The sequence below is a fragment of the Chelon labrosus genome, assembly GCF_963514085.1.
Source record: "Chelon labrosus genome assembly, chromosome: 17".
Lineage (NCBI taxonomy): Eukaryota > Metazoa > Chordata > Actinopteri > Mugiliformes > Mugilidae > Chelon > Chelon labrosus.
The window spans coordinates 5,111,757-5,130,855 of record NC_140350.1 but is presented as its reverse complement, the minus strand read 5'-3'; the positions used below and the strand labels follow the sequence as shown (position 1 = coordinate 5,130,855).

The window sequence follows — 19,099 nt, the reverse complement described above, 5'->3', positions numbered from 1 at the left end:
GGAAATGTTATTTCTGTCTGGTGGCAAGGTGTCCCTACTGCCCGCTGCTGTAGGTTAATAACATACCTGGGATGGTCTCACACTAGTGTGCTATTTCATGCTTGTCAGTATGACGACCATGTACTGTAATACAGCTTTTAGACTGACACAGTGACAGGATAAACAGTGTTTGTGGTCGGTCTGAATGGGCCCATAGACATTATTTGACTAGGGTCCATTTGTGGGAAGAACAGTCATTCATTACCTGCAAAAGTTTCTTTTTTAAAGTGGTTTATTGACATGGCTAGAATTGAGACAATTTTCAAAACCCTTTGGTGCCCAGAGGGAACAGTTGCACCAATTTACATTTCTCATTTTGGATTTCAGTCGACTTTAATTGGATAAGAAGACATTCAGCAACATTCGCCTGGTTTTCTAGTTATCAGGGTAATATCTGAGACTACATTCGCTAGCTAGTGATGGTTGAGTTAATATTTAAAAAAAGGAAGATTTGGGAGTCTCAGTGCAGCAACTATACCACAGGTTGTCACTAACTTGCAAATGTCTTCTATGACAGTTGTAAAGTGAGCAAAAAACTATTAAGATTCACATCCTCAGCCATATAAATACATTTAAAAGTATGAAAGGAAAGAAGAGTTTGGTGCTGCTTCTGCTGTTTATGAGGCTTTTAGAGGCAGAAATCATTTTGTTAAGGGCATACTCACTGAGGCTCCGGAGAAAGAGAAAAAGAAGAGGAGATCCATCTTAATGTGTTTGGACTGGTCTGATGATAAACAGCTGCTTCATATCACTTGTAAAAGCTTTTTCTTGCTTCCAACCCTGTTAACAAGCCGTTGCTATGTGCGGTATCTGTTACATATTTTACCCTGATCCCGAAATGTACCAGTGAAAATAAAAAGGAATGGCGAAAGGGGATGTTTTGATCCAATATTTTGAGCCCAGAATGTGTTGATGTTCTCTTACACGGTGGGGAACTGTGCAGACTTGGTAAATACGCTACGACTCCCGCCATGTGGTTTCTTGCTTTTCCACTTCAAATTAAACTGTATGACTAACTAATCATGCGTTGTCTCTGACAGAGTGCACAGGCTGAATGCTGATCCAGAGCAGTTTACATGCTGATGTATAACACCTCCCACATCATCAACATACGACTCATTCTCTCCCTTCTCCTCTCCTCTCAGGTGGAGAATCCATCCCAGTTTATTCAAGGCTACCGTGTTCTGTACCGGCAAACATCAGGGCTGCCCTCCCCAGGGCCTTGGCAGATACAGGACCTGAAGGTTGCCTCAGAGAGGGACATAACTCTCTCTGGTCTGAAGAAAGGCATCGTCTATGAGATTAAAGTGCGCCCATATTTCAATGAATTCCAGGGTGCAGACAGTGAATCCATGACAGCGCGCACCATGGAGGAAGGTAAGCCACCAATTAATTCACATTTCTGACAAAAGTCGACTCCTCTGTCGACTTAGAAAAGAATAAGACATAGTTACTAATGCATGAGCAGATGCTCTCGTGTAAATGCTTCCACCTACTTTTATATTTAGTTGCCTCTAGTAATGGCTTCATGGCTAGATAGTAATAGATAATGGCATTTCAAGTACACCCACCCACACACCCACACTGGTGCAGTGCCATGTCCCCAGTGTGTGAAAACAGGTTTCCCAGACAGCGCAGTGGGGTTCTGTGACAACTCCGGGGCTCTGAGGGTTGGTGGGCTGAGGGGGAGGGCACATACTGTCTCCTTTGACATAAGCTCAGCCCTCTCTCTCCCTGCTCCTCCGTGCACCCCTGCTGCCATGTTTCTATTAAGATGTGCATGATATGACCCTCCTATGCCAACGCACACACACCAATGAGCTTTATGTGTGATAATGTTTCTCGGTGTTCTCTTCGTCCTCCTCTTACGTGGGTCAGTTGATTAGCTGCTGATTCTTATTGGGTTTGTGCCGCAAATTAATCTCTATACATCTCTATTACACATCTCTGCATTCTAATAGCTAATTCACTATTTGTTTACATGTCTAAAACTCAGTAAAAACAACGGAAACTAGATGTTTTTTAGTTTTCTTGGAGACAGTTTATCACTTATCCAAAGGAGTGATTGGTGACGTTATGTTACATCTGTGTCACATGTCCCATATGACTGAGGCCTGTTAACAACCCAGTATTAACCTGAAATAGAGGATGTGTTGTGGATTACCCTGCTGGACTGAATCTGAGCTCTGAAGGTGTGAATAGGGGTGACACGTTTTGGGTAGAGATGTTATGACGGCGCTGTAAGTGGCTGAAAAGTGACTCTAAATCAACAGAGAAAAAAGCAAGCATGCATGGGTGGGTCATAGTTGAATCGACAACCAATGACTCAACTTCATAAAAGCTTTCACCAAGAAAAAAAACCCAAAAAAACATTACATGGTCCGCATGTTAGTTTTGTCTGAAACTTTAACTTCATAACTAGAAAATTCGGGCGGAAATTTTGAATGTGCCAATGCTGCTGCTGCCGTTTCATGTAGTATGAATATGTGTTAACTGTCACATGAGCTGCTTTTAACATTTGGAATGTTTTATCTTGAAACTCCAGCTTTGTTAAGTCTTTACTTACTGTAAGTAGTTGTGTGCTTTTATTTTGAAAAAATACAGCATACACAAAGTCCTTTGAGTGTCAGGAACTAAACCTCCTTTGAAAAGTTGTGGCTTCTATACAGCCTCTTTATCAGGTTCTGGTTGGTGTTCCATGATTCTATTTAGAAGGAGTAGTTTGGTACTTTTAATTTGAAAATCTGACATATCCATTGACCCTCAGTTTGGTCTCTGATGGGGTCTTTATGGAAAATCCTGGCTTCAGAAAAACGTGTTCATCAGCTCCTTTTTGCATCTTGGAAAGTCAGACGGCTAAGAAAGACAAGTTTTGGGAATTGCAGATTTTGGTTAACATCCAGGCTATTGTTGAGTTTCTGCAGGCTTTATAATAATCCTAACTTTTCCAAATCAACATCACAAAGTGCTGAAATCACCGCTTCATCTTTTTCAAATGACGGCGTTTGCATTACAGTCACGTGGATTTGCTGGCTATAGCTAAGACTTTGTAAGTAGCTAGACAATCCCAACCGAACGTCCGTTTACTAGATTTTTCCAGGAGGCTTTACTAGCTAGAGCCAAAATACAGGCAACTAAAAGTCTTATGAAGATCACAGCATTACTACATTCTCTGTGCAAAAGATCCATCATCAACTGAGCAGAGAGGTAATTGAAAGCTCAAGTCTGCGCTAGTGAATGGTGCTTGTGGTGGGATTGAGGTAACTATGCACTGAAGCTTTGCATTCAGCAGACTAAGATGCATCCGGGTGCACTGACTTCAAGCCATGCTGAGCCCATTAATGTAATACGAAGGAAGCTCAAACCATTGGTGTTTGATGTCGATGATCACACTGCACCCTCCTAGGATGGCCTAAGACCAGAGGATACAACTACTGGAGAAAGAGGAGCTCGGCTCACCGGAGCCAATTAAAATGGCCACACAGGATCGCTGGAGATCTTTGTGGACTGGCGAACATGCGCTAGTTACCTGGGATCCTGGAAGTATGACATCATGGTGCTGAAGATATTGGCCTCACCCACCAGTTCACTTGAGCTCGGAAATGTGCCACACTGCAGAATTGTGACAAAGTACTTGGTATCCGTCAAAGTAAGATTGTGAATGTTCCACAGCCTTTATGAAGCCCCACCAGAGGGTTTTTGATGTCGAAACACCAAGCGTCTTCTATCGGAAAACGCAAAACCTGAATGATGAAGTGACTGAGAATCCTTTAGGGAGTTCTTGATGAGAGGCAGTAACTTCTGTCGCAGTCGCTATCATCTATAGGATCCTCTGACTTCCCACCACTGCAGCTGAAGCCAAATCAAAGGAAAATACAATGTGGTGAAGGTATAATCTGGAGATCAGAATAAATTGATGTCACGTGTAAGACCGGCTGGAGGGCTAGTCAAAAGAAAAGATGAGACCATGCTATATGGAATAGTGCTCCCTGGTACCACTACGTCCATTTTATTTTACATTACAGATTTGTTGACATAGAAATGTTTGACATAGATATGAATTCATTAGCTTAATTTATTCATGAATTTGCATATCAGGTTATGTTTACTATTTCATATCCTGTATAGCAGAGCATTAAGCAGCTTAAGTGACTTTTTTTTAATTGCAGCTCTGATTAAAAACTAAAATGTTTCCGCAGACATTGGAGCGTTAATTGCATTAAATGGCTCTTTAGCTAGAGTGTTCGTCAGTCTTAATATCAATATTAGTCACGTGAATATAAAGAATATACTACGTTGGCTTTTCCTGCAGTTGTAACCATTTATAGTAATGTTATCCTGACTCATTCCTGGTATTGGAGCCATTATTCATCCTCAGGGATTGTTCTTGCAGAACTACTCTTAATGGTTCCTTTCTTCCCTTAATGTAAACCTTTAACTGACCAGCAAAGCTCAATATGTTTTCTGATGCAGCACCACTCAAATCACATCTGGAAAACAGGAGGTCATGATCATAGCGGGAACCATGGGTGGCCTTGGACTAAAAGAAAGCATATTTTAGTGGTCACTACTGTTTTATGGTACACTCTGCTATTCTTTACTTACTGCTGCCTTCTGTGAGGTGAACGTAGCAGCATTCTGGATGGATCCCAGCAGTATTATGTCCAGAATGACAGAAGGAGCTAAACAACATTGGAAATAATCTCTTAAACCACAAATTAATATGAGATTTTTAGTGCCAGTTGCAAGTTTTGTTTTTTTCTTTATTGAAAAAAAAAAACAACAACAACCAACAACTGGTAGACAGCTCAGCATTATTCTGTGTTCATGTGCTAATGCAAAAGTCCAACATCTGGGTATTGCAGCTGGCCTCGTGAACAGCTTTGTGTTCATGAACAGCCCTTTTTTTTTTTTTTTTTCAGAGGCTTAAATCGAAAAGACAAAAGACAACAGATAAACATAAAGCGTTCCTGACTGAGGATTTCTAAACTCAAAAAGGCCTGGGTTCCAACGGTTGTTATTGTTTGTTTTCCCTTCGAGAGATTCATGATTATGATTTGAGTTTGCGGAATTAGGCATACAAATATGATTCATTGCTTAGAAACGATCAGCCAGAGAGCTGCATTTGTTTGCAACCCCTTCCTTCCACTACAGCCTACCTGCATTTCTACTGATTGATTCTCATTTTAATCAAAGATTTTTTTTGTGTCAGTGCCAGATTGCATCTCATCATTAACATATCTCACAGGCGTAACATTATACCGTAGCTTTTATATTCGGCTGCCCCTGTCATTAAACAAGTCATTTTGCTTTCTGAACAGTGGAGACGTCTCAATATTGGGACAGTGCGTCTGTGTGAGTCCATTTAACGGTAATTGCTTCGGAAAGCTAATGCCGTCTAAATGGCTGAATATAGATATCCTCAAACTGGGTTGAGTTAATTTCTCAAATTTAATAAAAATAAATTGCATCTCATATGGATCATTTAATTCCTTTGTTCTGCCAGGCCGTCAAGTATTTTGCAGACATGCCACATCTCTTTAGAAGCTCTCTGTAAAGTACAAGCCAGATCATTTAGGAGAGCTTTTTTCATCTCTCCAACTCAAAACAGTGTGAAAATAACTGTGTGATTTGGGCCAGATGTTGATGTGTCCAGATGTCAAAAAAACTGCCAGAGGTCACTGTGTTTTATACTTCTTATATAGCCTTGTGTCGTATTTGCCAATAAATGGAGTGTCTACCTAGCTGTTACCTCTGTGAGACACTTTGCACTTCTTGCCAAGCTTTTTCTGAACCGTCCATCTGCAGAGTTTAACTCACAGTACCCATGTTGCTCTTTGGCCAAGACAATGGCCCACCTGCCTCGGCCTTTCTCTGTGCGGCTTTGGAATTCGGTGCCTTGCTTACACGGATCCACTGCAGTTTGCGTTATTATTTTGCAGCTCCTTAATTGGGTTCAGAGTGGCTATTTCATGCACTCAGTCAGAACGTAATGATAGTTTTAATGGGAATCGTGAGAAACTATGTGCCCCGAACTCGTCTATTCAGTGAGGCGATGATTTGGTCTGTTGAATAGACATGCTGTTTGCTGCCTGCAGTCCCTGTCTGTGCAGGTCATCCGGACAGCTTGGTGCCATTTAAAATATGACCTATTAAAAAAGGGAGTTTGAATTTGGCACGGCGAGGCTCCACATTTGTGGCGGCACACCATCTCGTTTTATTTTTTTTCTTGGCGCGGGAACTTCCACTCACATCTAAACTTGCTGATCTGCTTGGAATGGTTATCGTTTGTGTAATTATAAAAGCACAGATTTGATCCTCAAATGCTTGCTGGGTATAACTACTGGTGCCATTAGGATATTGGAATTTTCCACTTACTGTAAGGGAAGGATTGTGCTGCTTTTGTTTGTTTGTTTTGTCCCAGTCCATTCCAGCTACACAAAAAGAATGACACCATTAAGATAGGAAACTGAGATGAAGTTCTGCGTTTGCCATCTGCCAGGCTGGCTTGGAAAATGCCTTGTTATAAGGGTTCCTCTATGAATATGAATTGAGTTAGAGAGTGAGACAAATCCCTCTTTAACACGATAAAAAAACATGAGACGCTCCTTTTTCTTTTATAAATAATAAGTAATTTAATTATTTTACCTTATGTATGTGTTTCTATAATCTTTTTATTCCTCTTGACCCGTCAGCCCCCAGTGCGCCGCCACAGCAAGTGACAGTGTTGACAGTGGGAAGCAATAACAGCACATCCATCAGCGTGTCATGGGACCCGCCTCCCTCCGACCAACAGAACGGCATCATCCAGGAGTACAAGGTGGGCCCGGCCTCCCCCAGACTGAATATTTTACTCATGTACAAACTTACACCCTATTCTGTCTGCCCTGTCCGTCTCTGTCAGATCTGGTGTTTGGCCAACGAAACCCGCTTTCACGTCAATAAGTCTGTGGATGCAACCATCCGTTCAGTGGTAGTCGGGGGTCTGCAGACGGGAGTGCAGTACCGCGTGGAGGTGGCTGCAGGCACCAGCGCGGGGGTGGGGGTCAAGAGCAAACCCCAGCTCATCATCTTGGGTAATCCACTCACACACGGCAAACCTGGAGTCAAATGAAATGACCTCATAATGGGCGACCCAGGTCTCCACCACGAGATTGGGGGGGGGCGTCTGGAAAGATGATTTATCAATTTATCGCACTTGAAGAAAGAAGATTGCGCTTTACAACGTGCACGTCTATGGAGAAATCAATAGCGGTTCATTAAGTGAAGTGTCTGGTAACACTGTGCCAAGTACCGTTAGCCATATCAATAATCCTCTTCAATATGTGGGCAGCTGGTGCTAACAAAGTAGTCAGTGTTTTTGTAGGAGCTTATCACATCTTATGAAATAGCTAAAGGATGCCCAGAGTATATAAGCCCAGAATCAATATGGAAGCCCAGGCCAGATGCTCTTCATCTGTGACTTTTGACTGATATATAATAACACCCCTAACGCCCAGAGAAAGGGAAACAGGCCTGTGGACCGAAGCCTAATGACGAGGGGGGGTGGTTCCTGCTGGAGACTGTGAATCTAATTTCACAGCACAGTAGCCGCAACAGAAAATCAAAGTCTGTCAGAGCTGCTCTGTCAATCTCATGTCTTGAAGCTCAAGTTGATAAGTGCACTGCTGAATTGATTAACTCTGTATTGGATGCACTGGTGCTTTTTTTATTTGTTTTTTTTTCTTTTGCCACAGTGTGTCTTATTTTATTTTTTTCATTTATTCACGGTCTAATCTTCAGCCTGTCCCAGAGGTCCATGAGTCCCTGCGTCCTGATGTTTGAGATACTGTACAATAAGATGCATGTCGTCTGATTATATTCACCTGACTCACTTTTTGTGAAAGATTATATTCTAGAAATACAATCTTTTGTTCATTTGTATGTGCTTAAACTGACCTCCAGATATTTCATTTGTTCCTTTCCCGTGTGTGTGTGGGTGTGTGTGTGTGTGTGGTGTCTCCAGGTGCAGAACTGAGGGACGTAATAACAGGATCGGAGGGCAACAATAGCATTTCTGACGTGGTGAAGCAGCCGGCCTTCATCGCAGGTTTGGGAGGGGCCTGCTGGATTGTCCTCATGGGTTTCAGTGCCTGGCTGTACTGGAGGAGAAAAAAGAGGAAGGGACTCAGCAACTATGCAGGTAAAAACCAAAAATAAAACAAAATCAATTTACATGGTTCTGCATCAGCACAGGATCTCAAAGCGCAGTAGGTCTTTCTCCAGTGGAAGCTGTTGTCATCACAGATGTGACTCCATTTGAGGTGGCTAAAATGCAGAACAAAGGAAATATATTCAGCGCAGATGGAAATAGGCCCTATTTACTTTAATTCACTGTGCAGTGATGTGCATCAACTGTGCTGAGTTCCATCAGCACCACACCTCAACACTCTAATACATTCATGCGAGATAAGTAATTTAACATCCCCTTCCATTATCGGGCTATGGCTGGTGTTGTTTGCACATTAATATGAGGTACGTCTAGGTTTAGCTATAGAATATTCTTTTACCCCCACTGTGAATCAAGCATATAGCTCTGTGCAATTATCATAATGTGCATAGCAGCTTTCATTGTCAGGACGCGGGCGCGGTGATTTCCTAATTCAATAGGGATTTATATGATTGAGTGCTGCTTCTCTGATCCCTTCCCTCAAAACACACTGAGGGAGTTGGATTCCAAAACACCACATTTCCATTTTAGTGTTGTTGTTGCTTCACAGTGAACATTAATATAAAATAGTTTGATTTTGGCTTAAATGTTAAACATTTTTACAAGTAACGTTTAAATAATAAATATTACTTCATATGAGTACGTTTCAGTGTTCCTTTTGCTTATTTTTAATACAAACCCCATGCCCCAAAATATGTTTTTGGAGGAGATGAATAATTAAAATTATGATGAGGAAGTAGTGAACGCTCCAGGGCAAAACATATAAAAATATATGTATATATATATATATAAAGGTTAAAAGTGTCACCTTCAGTGGAACTTATCCCCTCAGGGCAATCAGAATATTGCAGAAAATGCTTGAATGCTGTTTTAGATGAATTGCTGTGTTTCATCAAAATCTGCCAAATGCTGACATATCATCAGTGATGGATTAACAAACAAAGCAAAAATGAAAGCGCTCGATCTATATTTTTACACTCATGTTTCATGTTATTTTTTTTTAACATCTATTCTTGTGATTTCTGAAACCTTCAATATTCACATCCTCTCTCTCCTTCTGATTTGCAGTTCAGTCCTTCACCTTCACTCGAGCAGGTATGTGTTTACGTAAAAAATACCACAGCAATTTAGCCGCACGTATTCTCTGCACCAATACTGCATCGGCCGTTCACACTGAGCGCACGCTATGAGACTAAACCGCAGTTTAATTCTTTCTCTTTCCCTCTTTTTTCCCCCCTGCAAGTTACTTTCCAAAGAGACAGAGGCCTGATCAGAAACGGAAGGTGAGAAACCCCTACAGCTAATGCTTTCCCGCTGACATTTCAGCTCCACGCAGTGCAATGCACGGTCTCACTGACACGAGCCCATTGTCAAACCTGAAATGAAGAGTTCTCTTGTGATGAATGGAATTTGCATACATGTCCCCCCACCGCTTATTCATACTGTATCCGTGTATGATTTGCACTGGTGTTCACTTGATGAACTCATTAATCACTCCTTTGAAGTGAGTGCTAGCAATTAATGCAGGTGGGCAGCTGCTTTATTCACTGGCTCTCTCTCAGTTCGTCTGAGGTTGCTGGCAGCGAGAGGTCGTGGGAGAAGGGGAGAGGTGATGAATGTGCTGTTTAAAAAGGCTTGGCTTAGACTACGCAGTCATGGGTCGTGTGTGGCGTTGGAGGAACAAAGTGCTGGACCTTGAGGCTCAGCCCGAGTGGCCAAGAGAACTTTATGCCTGCTCAGAATGCGTGAAGTGAAGCCCACCTTTTGTATCCACTGAATATCAAAGTGTAACTGAAACAACAAGAGAAAGAGGTGAATTTACTTTTCAGAAAGTGGATTTCCTGTATTTATATTACCCCATGCTCCGTCTTTGCTTTTTGTCACAGCTAAGCAAGCAGATAAGCCCACAGCCAGAGCAAATGTTGCACGTAATAAGCTAAAAATAAACTGATTCTTGCCAAACCTTCGCGCATGAGTGTGCCTGTCCGCACATAATGTGTGTGTGGTGTTGGCGTGGCGTTTTTTTCTTTTCGAGAAAATGTATGTAAATCTATGTATCCGCTTGTGTAGTTTAAAATGGAAATTATTGACGTAATTGTTTGAACACCTTTGAGCCATCATCACCAAGTCAGCGGCGAATAATTCCCCTGGCACAAGGCAAATCAGGCTCAGCGGAATATTCCCTGTGTAGTTGTACATTAAGCAAACATGTGCAAACAGAATCATTTGAATTTTTAAAGCAGCTAATATGAAGAAGCTGTAAATTTTTGCTGCCCACAACTTTCTTACCTTGAAGTCAAATGCCGTATTCATGACCGTTGTATTTCACAAAGACAAAATGACATGGTAGCTCCCCTAAACCACCTAATGGGCTTTTGCTGTCTCTGTTGCTATGGAGACAGTGCAGCAGTGTAGCTGATCTGCCAGAGGCTGTCCATGATTCTCAATTTAAAATGTAAATTTCTGTTGTGCTAAGGCTCTAAAGTGGATTTAGTGTGTGTTTAGGCCTGCCTTGTTCCTCCAGGGAGAGTTAGTGGTGGTAGAGTTAAGGGGAGGCAGGAGTCTGATTTATAGACTTGCCATTTTATGTCTCTCTGTTGTTTATTGTTGCCCGCGTGCTCGGCTGCTCCACGGGCGAGAATATGCTGAATGAGTTTTCACATCAATTTGTTGTTGATGCAGCAGGAAGAAAATCAGCAATACCGTTACGGGGTAGGCTGAATATTTAACAATCACTGGTTCTCTGTTCTCCCCACAACCCCACGCCTCCTCCAACCCCTTTGTCTGGCGTTCCTCTCGCAGCCGTCCGGGGCTGTTGAAAGCGGGCGATCCCGGCCTCCCCTGGTTGGCCGACTCCTGGCCTTCGACGAGCCTCCCAGCTAACGGGGGCTTGGGGAGTCCAAAGGGCGGCAGCAACTTTGGTCGAGGAGGTAAGAAACATAAACAGGCTGGGGTGATGAAGAACACGGTTTTAGCATTGCCTCGTTGGACAGTTTTGACATTCATCCTTTGGGAAGCGTAGTGACAGGACATCACAAACAAGCACACACACAGAAATCAGCTAAACACACACGCAAATTAAAAACCCCTTTGAGGGCTGTATTTTACTAATTGGATTTGACAAGCCTGATATTTTGCTTATACTTGCATAAGGATGTACTTTTTGCCTGTATTCCGTTGTCATGAGCTGCCATTGTGCATTTTTTTGAGGTTGTGCAAGATAGGTAGTTCAAGTACATGGGTTTGCATTGTGCGTTTGTATGTTCTAAAAGTTCAATGGAACCCTGGTGAGCTGCAGGCTTTATGTGAGCAAGATAGTAGAGCTGAAGGTTAGCCCTGTATGAGTAGCCCTCTTGTGAACACTCCACTCGGCTCCCACAGAGTGTTGCATGCTAATTACGGTTGTTGATAATCACTTTCATTCATATCAAGTCCATTTGAGACCTGTATTTAACTAATACAGAGTGCCAGAGCAGCAGGGAGTGTTAATGACCTTAAAGATCGTTAACTTCATGTCAGCGTATCTCTCCATGATGCCTTTTCCATTTGCCTCCTCTCTCTGTCTTCATTCTCCTTTGTCTCAGATGTATTGCCGTCTGCAGCCGTGGAGAAAACGGGCACCATGCTGTCTGATGGTGCCATCTATAGCAGTATTGACTTCATGGGGAAGGCAGGCTACAGCAGCCCAGCGCGAGGCAGTCAGCCCACCCCCTACGCCACCACTCAGATACTCCAGTCCAACAGCTTCCACGAGCTGGCTGTGGACAGGCCAGATCCCCGCTGGAAGGCTTCACTCCAGGCCCAGCAGGAAATAGCAAACCTGGGCTACTCACTAACTGACAGACGCCCTGGCAGTGGTACGTGCCATGATTTAAACAAAAAAATAAAAAAATAAAAAAAGAAGCAAGATCTCAATTTATTTATTTTTTTCTCTTGTGGTGTGCTGTTAGCACTCTTGTGAATGTTTGGTCTCTATAGACTGTAGCAGTACAGCATTTTTGCAATTTTTTTCTCTTTTCTCCGTGAAATCACTACAAGCTAAACCAGGAAAGAGCAAAATACAAAGGAGGGAATTTATTTACATATTCACTCCAAATAGGCCCTTAGGATAATGTTCTTAATTACTCTTCTGTCTTCATCACAATTCTACCCTGGGAGCTTATCTAGCCCAGAAATGTCACACAATCGTGACGCATTTCTTTGGGTTAATTTGATTAGCGATGGCAGAAAATCCCTCTGTGTTCCCGGTTATTTATTTAGCTTATATACATTTAGTAAAGTCGCAGAGGCATTTTTGTCTTTACTTTTGTAGCTGTGCACAATGGGCTGTGTGTTCAGCTAAATGTCAGGCTCACCGGAGATAAAGCGGAGCAAGTGGGGAAGCTGTATGGAAGCAACTTAAAGTGGTTTGCCGCAGGTTTTTGATGCCTCTTTGAGAAATGTCAACATTTAGAAAAAGTCCTAACGCGCTTGTCAGCACACACACACACACAAAAAAGAGAAATAATGAACATTGTGTCGGGGACAGGTTTGAAAAAGTTCAGATGGAAGGGAAAGATGGAAGATAGCTTTCAAAGCAGTGCTGTATATGCGCATGAGCTCAGTGTAGAATAATATTGTGTGTGTGGAGTATACAGGGATTTCTTAGTGTAGAGAAAGCTGAGCATCTCCTTTCCCTCTTTTCCTACCCTCCAGGTGCAAAGGTTGGGAAGAAAAAGAAGGTGAAGGGTGGGACAAAAACCTCTAAATCAAATGGGACATGCTGGGCTAACATGCCCCTGCCTCCACCACCCATGCACCCGCTCCCTGGTACGGAGGTTGACCTTGACCGTTACCCCCAGGAGAACCACGGAGGAGGGTAAGATACGTTCATATCTCATCAATCTCTGCCCTGGAACACACAAACACATGAAGCACGCGTCGATAGAGGAAACGCATGCAAAAAATAGAGGCCACAATGTCCTGCATCTTTGCCAAAGCATGCACGTGTACACAAAAGTGTGTATTCAGGGAGCTTAGATATGTAATTTTCCTTCTGGGAAAGTAAAAAAAACAATAATTTACGTCAGTTTAAGATGCATTTTGACAAAACTAACATTATTTGACGTGATTAGTTGAAGTGAATCATATTTTCCAGTCTTCAGCATAGATATACAACTGGCTGTTTCCCAAAGTCAGCGTGATGAATAACATAAAAACCTTTTGTCCACATGCCAGTTATGACAGCAACAGCTGGGCTCCACCCATCTCTGTCCAGACCTACCGCCACCAGAATTTGGACAATGAGGTACAGGATGAGAGAGGTCCCACTCCTCCTCTCAGAGGAAGATCCTCTTCGCCGGCATCAGCTCCCTTCAGCCAGCCCTCGTCGTCCTCGCTCAGCTCTGCCCATCATGAAGAAATGCAGTCCATTCTGCAGGCCCACTTGGATGAGCTCACCAGAGCCTATCAGTATGAGGTTGCCAAGCAGGCATGGTAAAGCTCATTTAATTTTCCAGTAAACTACATTTTAAGACTACTTTCTATATTTTTGTTTTGGTGAAAAGAAAAGGTCTGCGTGACTATCGGATAATTTTGAAAGCCTTATATTGTTTGCAGGCATTGCAATTTCATTCAGATGTTTGCTTTGCACAGTTGGAGAGACACCTGTAATTTTTATTCATTTCATTCTGCTGATAGTTTGGGTTTTGCATATCAATGGCCAGTGTTTGAGCATCTTGTAATGCCGGTATTTACATGTGTCAGCCCAAACCTGCTCTCCATGTGTCTTGCGAGCGATAAAAACATCTCTCCATTGATTACACCTTTGATGGAGCATTGGAAAACTTGACAAGTCAGTGGCGACACGTGCTGGAGGGTAATGACCGGGTTTAGTCTTACATGCTGTTCTGACATCAGTAAATAGAGTTGGTAATTATGCATGCATCTCCTCTATGGAGGGATGTGAGCCATCATGGAGGACAGCTGTGCGGGAGATAACAGGCATGTTGGTGACAGCCCTGCCCATCCAGATATCCTTTATCCAGTCCAATTACAACTCCATTATGTGAGCACAACACACACCAGCACCGAGAAAGTAATCAGTGAAATCACTGCAGGCATTCATCGTCTCTGCACATTGCATCTGCACCCTTCTGAATATGCACTGATTCCGCTTGCCAATAACTGTTTTGCAGTATTTTTGCTGCCCGTTATATGACCTTCATTGCGTTTTCAAAAATGTACTTTGTTTATTAATATTCAATATTTCCCCACATTTGATTAGGCATATGAAGAGCAGTCCCAGTGTGTCCAACACCCCAGTGGACTTCATGTCCAGCACACTGGGCTCTGACTTAGGTGCAACCCTCCTCTCTGAAGAAGACGAAGAGGAGGAAGATGAGAGATATGCTGTGGTGTCAAAGAACTTGTGTGGCTTTGAATACACTCCCGGTCACAGTGTGGATAACCTCGAGGGCTCAGGTATGTTTTTAAATGAACTGAAGTTGTTGCTTTTAAACAGGTAGAACATTGGGTCACCGACACGGTGAAGGCATGCTTAAAATCAGCTGTCCTTGCGTATCATTTCTGCTCAAAATATTGTACTCATGAGAAATTTGGCCAGTGCATTTGCAGATAAATATGGATGAGCAATATGGACGAGGATAAATGTCCATATTCTATTAATTACCAACATTAATCTTTGCAACAGAACATTTATTAGTTACATGGTGAACATGGTCTATGTCACAGTTTTTAAGCTTACATTTGATATGTTCTTATTCAAAGCACGAGCCTGACGCATAGACTGTAAAAAAAAAAACAGATACCATGACAGCTCCTCAAAAGTGAAGCCAAAGCATGTGGAGCTCCCCCTGGTGACTGGCTGCAGTGTAGGTCATAAGGTCCATCTCCTCCATGTTAGTGGATGGGATTTGGGCCTAACTAAAACACTAAAGTCCAAATCAAATAATTATTTTCTCAAGGATGATTTCTGTCATTTTAGGTAGTTAAGTTAATGCTGATGCATACTCAAGTGTCTGTTTTTCTGAGAAGATTGTTATTTGACGCTATAAAAACAGGATGTGACATCATGATGGTTTACAGTTGCCAATGACAGCCACTCTGCAAAGTGGTCACGCTGGACCATGAGAGTAGGAAAATAAATAAATAAATAGATAAATAAATAATAAGTGAAGTTCTTTGGAAGTAGAGCATATGGCATTGCCAGTTAGTCTAGCAGAGGTGTGGGTGGGTCAATAAAGTAGCTCCACTCTCGGACAGCACCGCTCAGACTCTGGATCCAAACTCGGAAGATGGCACTGAAACAAATATATGTCTGCACACTGACAAGTGAAGTAAATAACAAGATTGACCATCTTGTGACAGTTCAATGTTCTGCCGGGAAATTTTTGGACCTGGCATTCATGTGGATGTTACCTAGATATGCAGCACCCACCTAGACCAGACCAGACACCCCCACCTCATAGCAATGACACTCCTTGATGGCAGCAGCCATCCCCAGCAGGATGCAGCCTGACACAGGAACATACACAAAAACACTTTAGGAACAACTCAAAAAACATGAAGAACAGCACAAGGTGTTGACCTGGCCTCAAAATTCACTAGATCCCAAACTGATCAAGTATCTGTGGGATGGTCCACAGAGGCTCCTCCTCTCAACCCATAGGACCCAAAGGCCCCCACTAACAACATTCTGTTGCCAGACACCACAGGACACCCTCAGAAGATCCATGTCCATTCTCTGATGAGTCACAACTGTTTTGGAGGCACAAGAGAGACCTACACAATATTAGGAAGGTGGTCATAATGTTATGCCTGATAGGTGTAGTTCCAAATGGAGTGAATCCAGACCAACTTTCTGCTGCAAAAATTTTATGGGCTAGTAAAGTTTGGGATGGCTTCCAAGCTCAAAAGCCAGGTGGATTTAAGAATAAGGGTGCTTATCTAAGGATGTATTTAATAAAAGGCCCCCGCTCATCACTTATAGTGGTGGAAAATAAGCAGATTTAGACTTAGATATTACTCCCTGTGCAGCTCAAATATATTCAGTCCAGTCAAGGGAAATATGTTTTTATCATAAATCATTTATTTATGTAAAAATAAAATGTAGACAGGGTTAGGCTTACCGTATAAGACAACTCCACTCTGCGGTACACAATTGAACCATTGCCAATGCAAGTGTATGTTTTTATGTCGTATGACAGTAAGTAAGTGCTTGGAGAGTAACGACTGACTTTTGGTGACTGACTGACTAACAATTTGAATCATTATCTTTCACTAACCGAGCCTTTTAGTCATCAGGCACAAACATTATTAAATAATGGGGAAAAAAACACTTTTCAGTGGATTTTCCAAAACACAGTTCTTTTCTCTCTCTCTTTTTTTTTAAACTAATCCGAGGTTCAGCTGATTTGCCCAACAGCAACATTCTGTCTGCCAACAGGGTTTGGGCCACTGAGGCTGAAAACTGTCTGTCTGAACTATCACCTATAGACATGCAACACAGAACAAAGAACAAGGCACACAATAGACTATTTAATCACAGGCATGCAAGCCCCTGCTAGTCTAGTCATTTAGTATATTACATAGTAAATCAGGAACATGTTTATGTAGCCACCAGGGACAGTGATTGACACTCAAAGGTGAAGCACAAACTGTATTTGGCCAAAAGTAAAAGTTTCATATATTCAAATAGTCTTAGTCTTGGGGACCCTTTTTATAACTATTCCTCTTCAAAGATGTATTCAGGCTGTTACTTGAAGTCATTCTCGGATCGACATCAAAGCCACAACATATAATATTTTAACAGCTTTAGTAGGGCTCTGCTGCAAAGAAACACATCTAACATTTAAGGTTTGATGCATTTATAAATAGGTTCCTGTCATCAGAGCACTTCTTTAGAGAGAAGCTTGATGGCTTTTCCCACGGGGACAGAACCGCACCGTTTTTAGACTCCATTGTTTGTTAGGTTAAGATCGCCTTGTGCATTGAGAATATGTGTTTTCAGTATTTTTAATAAGCCTCTGCAGGGGGAAAATACGGGTCGGCGAGACTAAAAATATTTACCAACATTAGCAATGCAAACATTTTATCATCTCGTATTTAGCTGTCACATGTTGTAAGTCGTTATTTTTGAGGTTCGCTCAGGCAGACTGAGAGAATATCTTCAGTCCGGTAGATCAAAACATGAATACTGTCACTGTGGTGGCAGTATTTCCACAGAGGGTGCCACGTTACATTTATGGAGTGTTGTTTTAAGTGGCACATCAGTTAATACATGCTGTATTTCTTTGGACTAATTCTTTATATCTTGGTTCAAGAAAGAAAAGAAACTAGGCTCTCTGGTTAAACAATAACCAAGTTGGATCTATGGAGGACATTTCACATGTAGACAAGAACATTGGGCACAAGCTTTACACGATACACTTAATAGAAATTAATCAGACCTATAAACCTGTCTATGTTTTGGTTCCATCTGATTCTGTACATCCATATCTAATGCCTGGCCCGATCTGCTGTATGTGAGCAAATACTTGTTTGGGAGTCATTAGCACAACCTTAATCTCATTGATGCTTTTAGGTAAGGGTTCCCAGCAGTGTCACTCAGACAGCTTTGGCACAGCAGACCACGGAGCACAGGGCACACATAGCCTTGGACACAAGAGGGCACCACTTACTGGCCACAAACCTCAGACAGAGAAGGTTGGAACTCTTCCCAGACGAAGAGACACCAACACAGACGGTAAGTTTGGACTAGTTTCGCAAAGAATTCACTTTTATAGTGAATTCAATGAGAAGGGCCTATTTGATGATGTCTCGTTTTGTATCCTCTGCCAAACACCCTCCTCCACCATCCACTCAATAGCCCACACACCGGCTATAAAGTCCCTGCACAGCATGGGTGCCCACATGCACAGCTCGTGGGCAGCTGCAGCCTCAGACCCCTCTGAGGAGTGCATGGTGACCGTGTCGACGCTGGAGAGGCAGCATATGGCTTCCTGGAGTGGCACAACATCATCCGGCAGGGCCACCCTGAGTAGGGGTTCCCACAAGAGACCTGGCACAGAACCCTCCCACAATGGGCATCCTTCCACAAACTGCACAGAGAAAAGGGAACACTGTAAGTAATAATCCTCATGAGGATGTATCAGTGTGCAAATTACACTCAGTGGAGGAATCTGATACGGCAAATGCAGGCTTCTGTTGAAATAGGTAATAACGCTGAAAATCCCCAGTTTAAACCAGGCAGTGTCAATCTTCTAGATGTTTCCACAGATTGAAAGTTGACACTGACATTGAGCATTTCTAAATACATTTTACATTGTACAGCCATGCTGGAGTTTTCTCCTGATTTCAGAAGTACACTACTATCAAATTTCCATCACTGAAAGACACTGTTGTCTGACAACATGGCAAACCTGCCTCAGCACGGTCGTCTGGTTGCAAGAATGGCACGCTCAGTTTGCTTAAGCAACGTTAATTGATTTTGATTGGCAGATGAAAGAACGCAAACTCAAACGAGAGAACCAACTGAGAACACTGCTTAATGAGTGCATACTGTGAAATGAGTAGAACCATGCGGAGACGATTCCTTTTAAGTTATCTTACCCTCCGTGGTGTAGCTCTCTAATAAGTCTCAATGGCTTGACTTGCCCTTAAGAGAAGCTATCCTAGCCAATCAGTCTTCCCCTGCCCACAACAGAAAGTTAGAGGTCTGAGGTCTCTCCGGCAAAAGAATATGTCAAAGATCTGCCGCGTATCTCTCCCTTGTGCCTCCAAATCAAATTGTTTGGGTGGGCTTTATACAGTGATGGGCAGAAAGGTAACAGCAACATATGTGCCGTTGTA

The 19,099-nt window shown here is 42.5% G+C and overlaps 1 protein-coding gene across 1 annotated transcript in view; it reads left to right on the top strand.

Annotated features, from left to right (window-relative positions):
• The window catches only part of LOC311502726 (roundabout homolog 2-like), a 72,955-nt gene extending 54,402 nt beyond the window's left edge, over positions 1–18,553 (top strand). Inside the window, exons 15-27 of the mRNA XM_084565079.1 lie at positions 1,185–1,416; positions 6,735–6,859; positions 6,944–7,115; positions 8,045–8,221; positions 9,317–9,343; positions 9,492–9,531; positions 11,051–11,178; positions 11,833–12,105; positions 12,944–13,106; positions 13,466–13,723; positions 14,514–14,710; positions 17,832–17,993; positions 18,117–18,553. Of these exons, the coding sequence (XP_084421205.1) occupies positions 1,185–1,416; positions 6,735–6,859; positions 6,944–7,115; positions 8,045–8,221; positions 9,317–9,343; positions 9,492–9,531; positions 11,051–11,178; positions 11,833–12,105; positions 12,944–13,106; positions 13,466–13,723; positions 14,514–14,710; positions 17,832–17,993; positions 18,117–18,379 (2,217 nt within the window). The 3' untranslated portion in view covers positions 18,380–18,553. The remainder of the gene's footprint in view (positions 1–1,184; positions 1,417–6,734; positions 6,860–6,943; positions 7,116–8,044; positions 8,222–9,316; positions 9,344–9,491; positions 9,532–11,050; positions 11,179–11,832; positions 12,106–12,943; positions 13,107–13,465; positions 13,724–14,513; positions 14,711–17,831; positions 17,994–18,116) is intronic.
• The last annotated feature ends 546 nt before the right edge of the window (positions 18,554–19,099 follow it).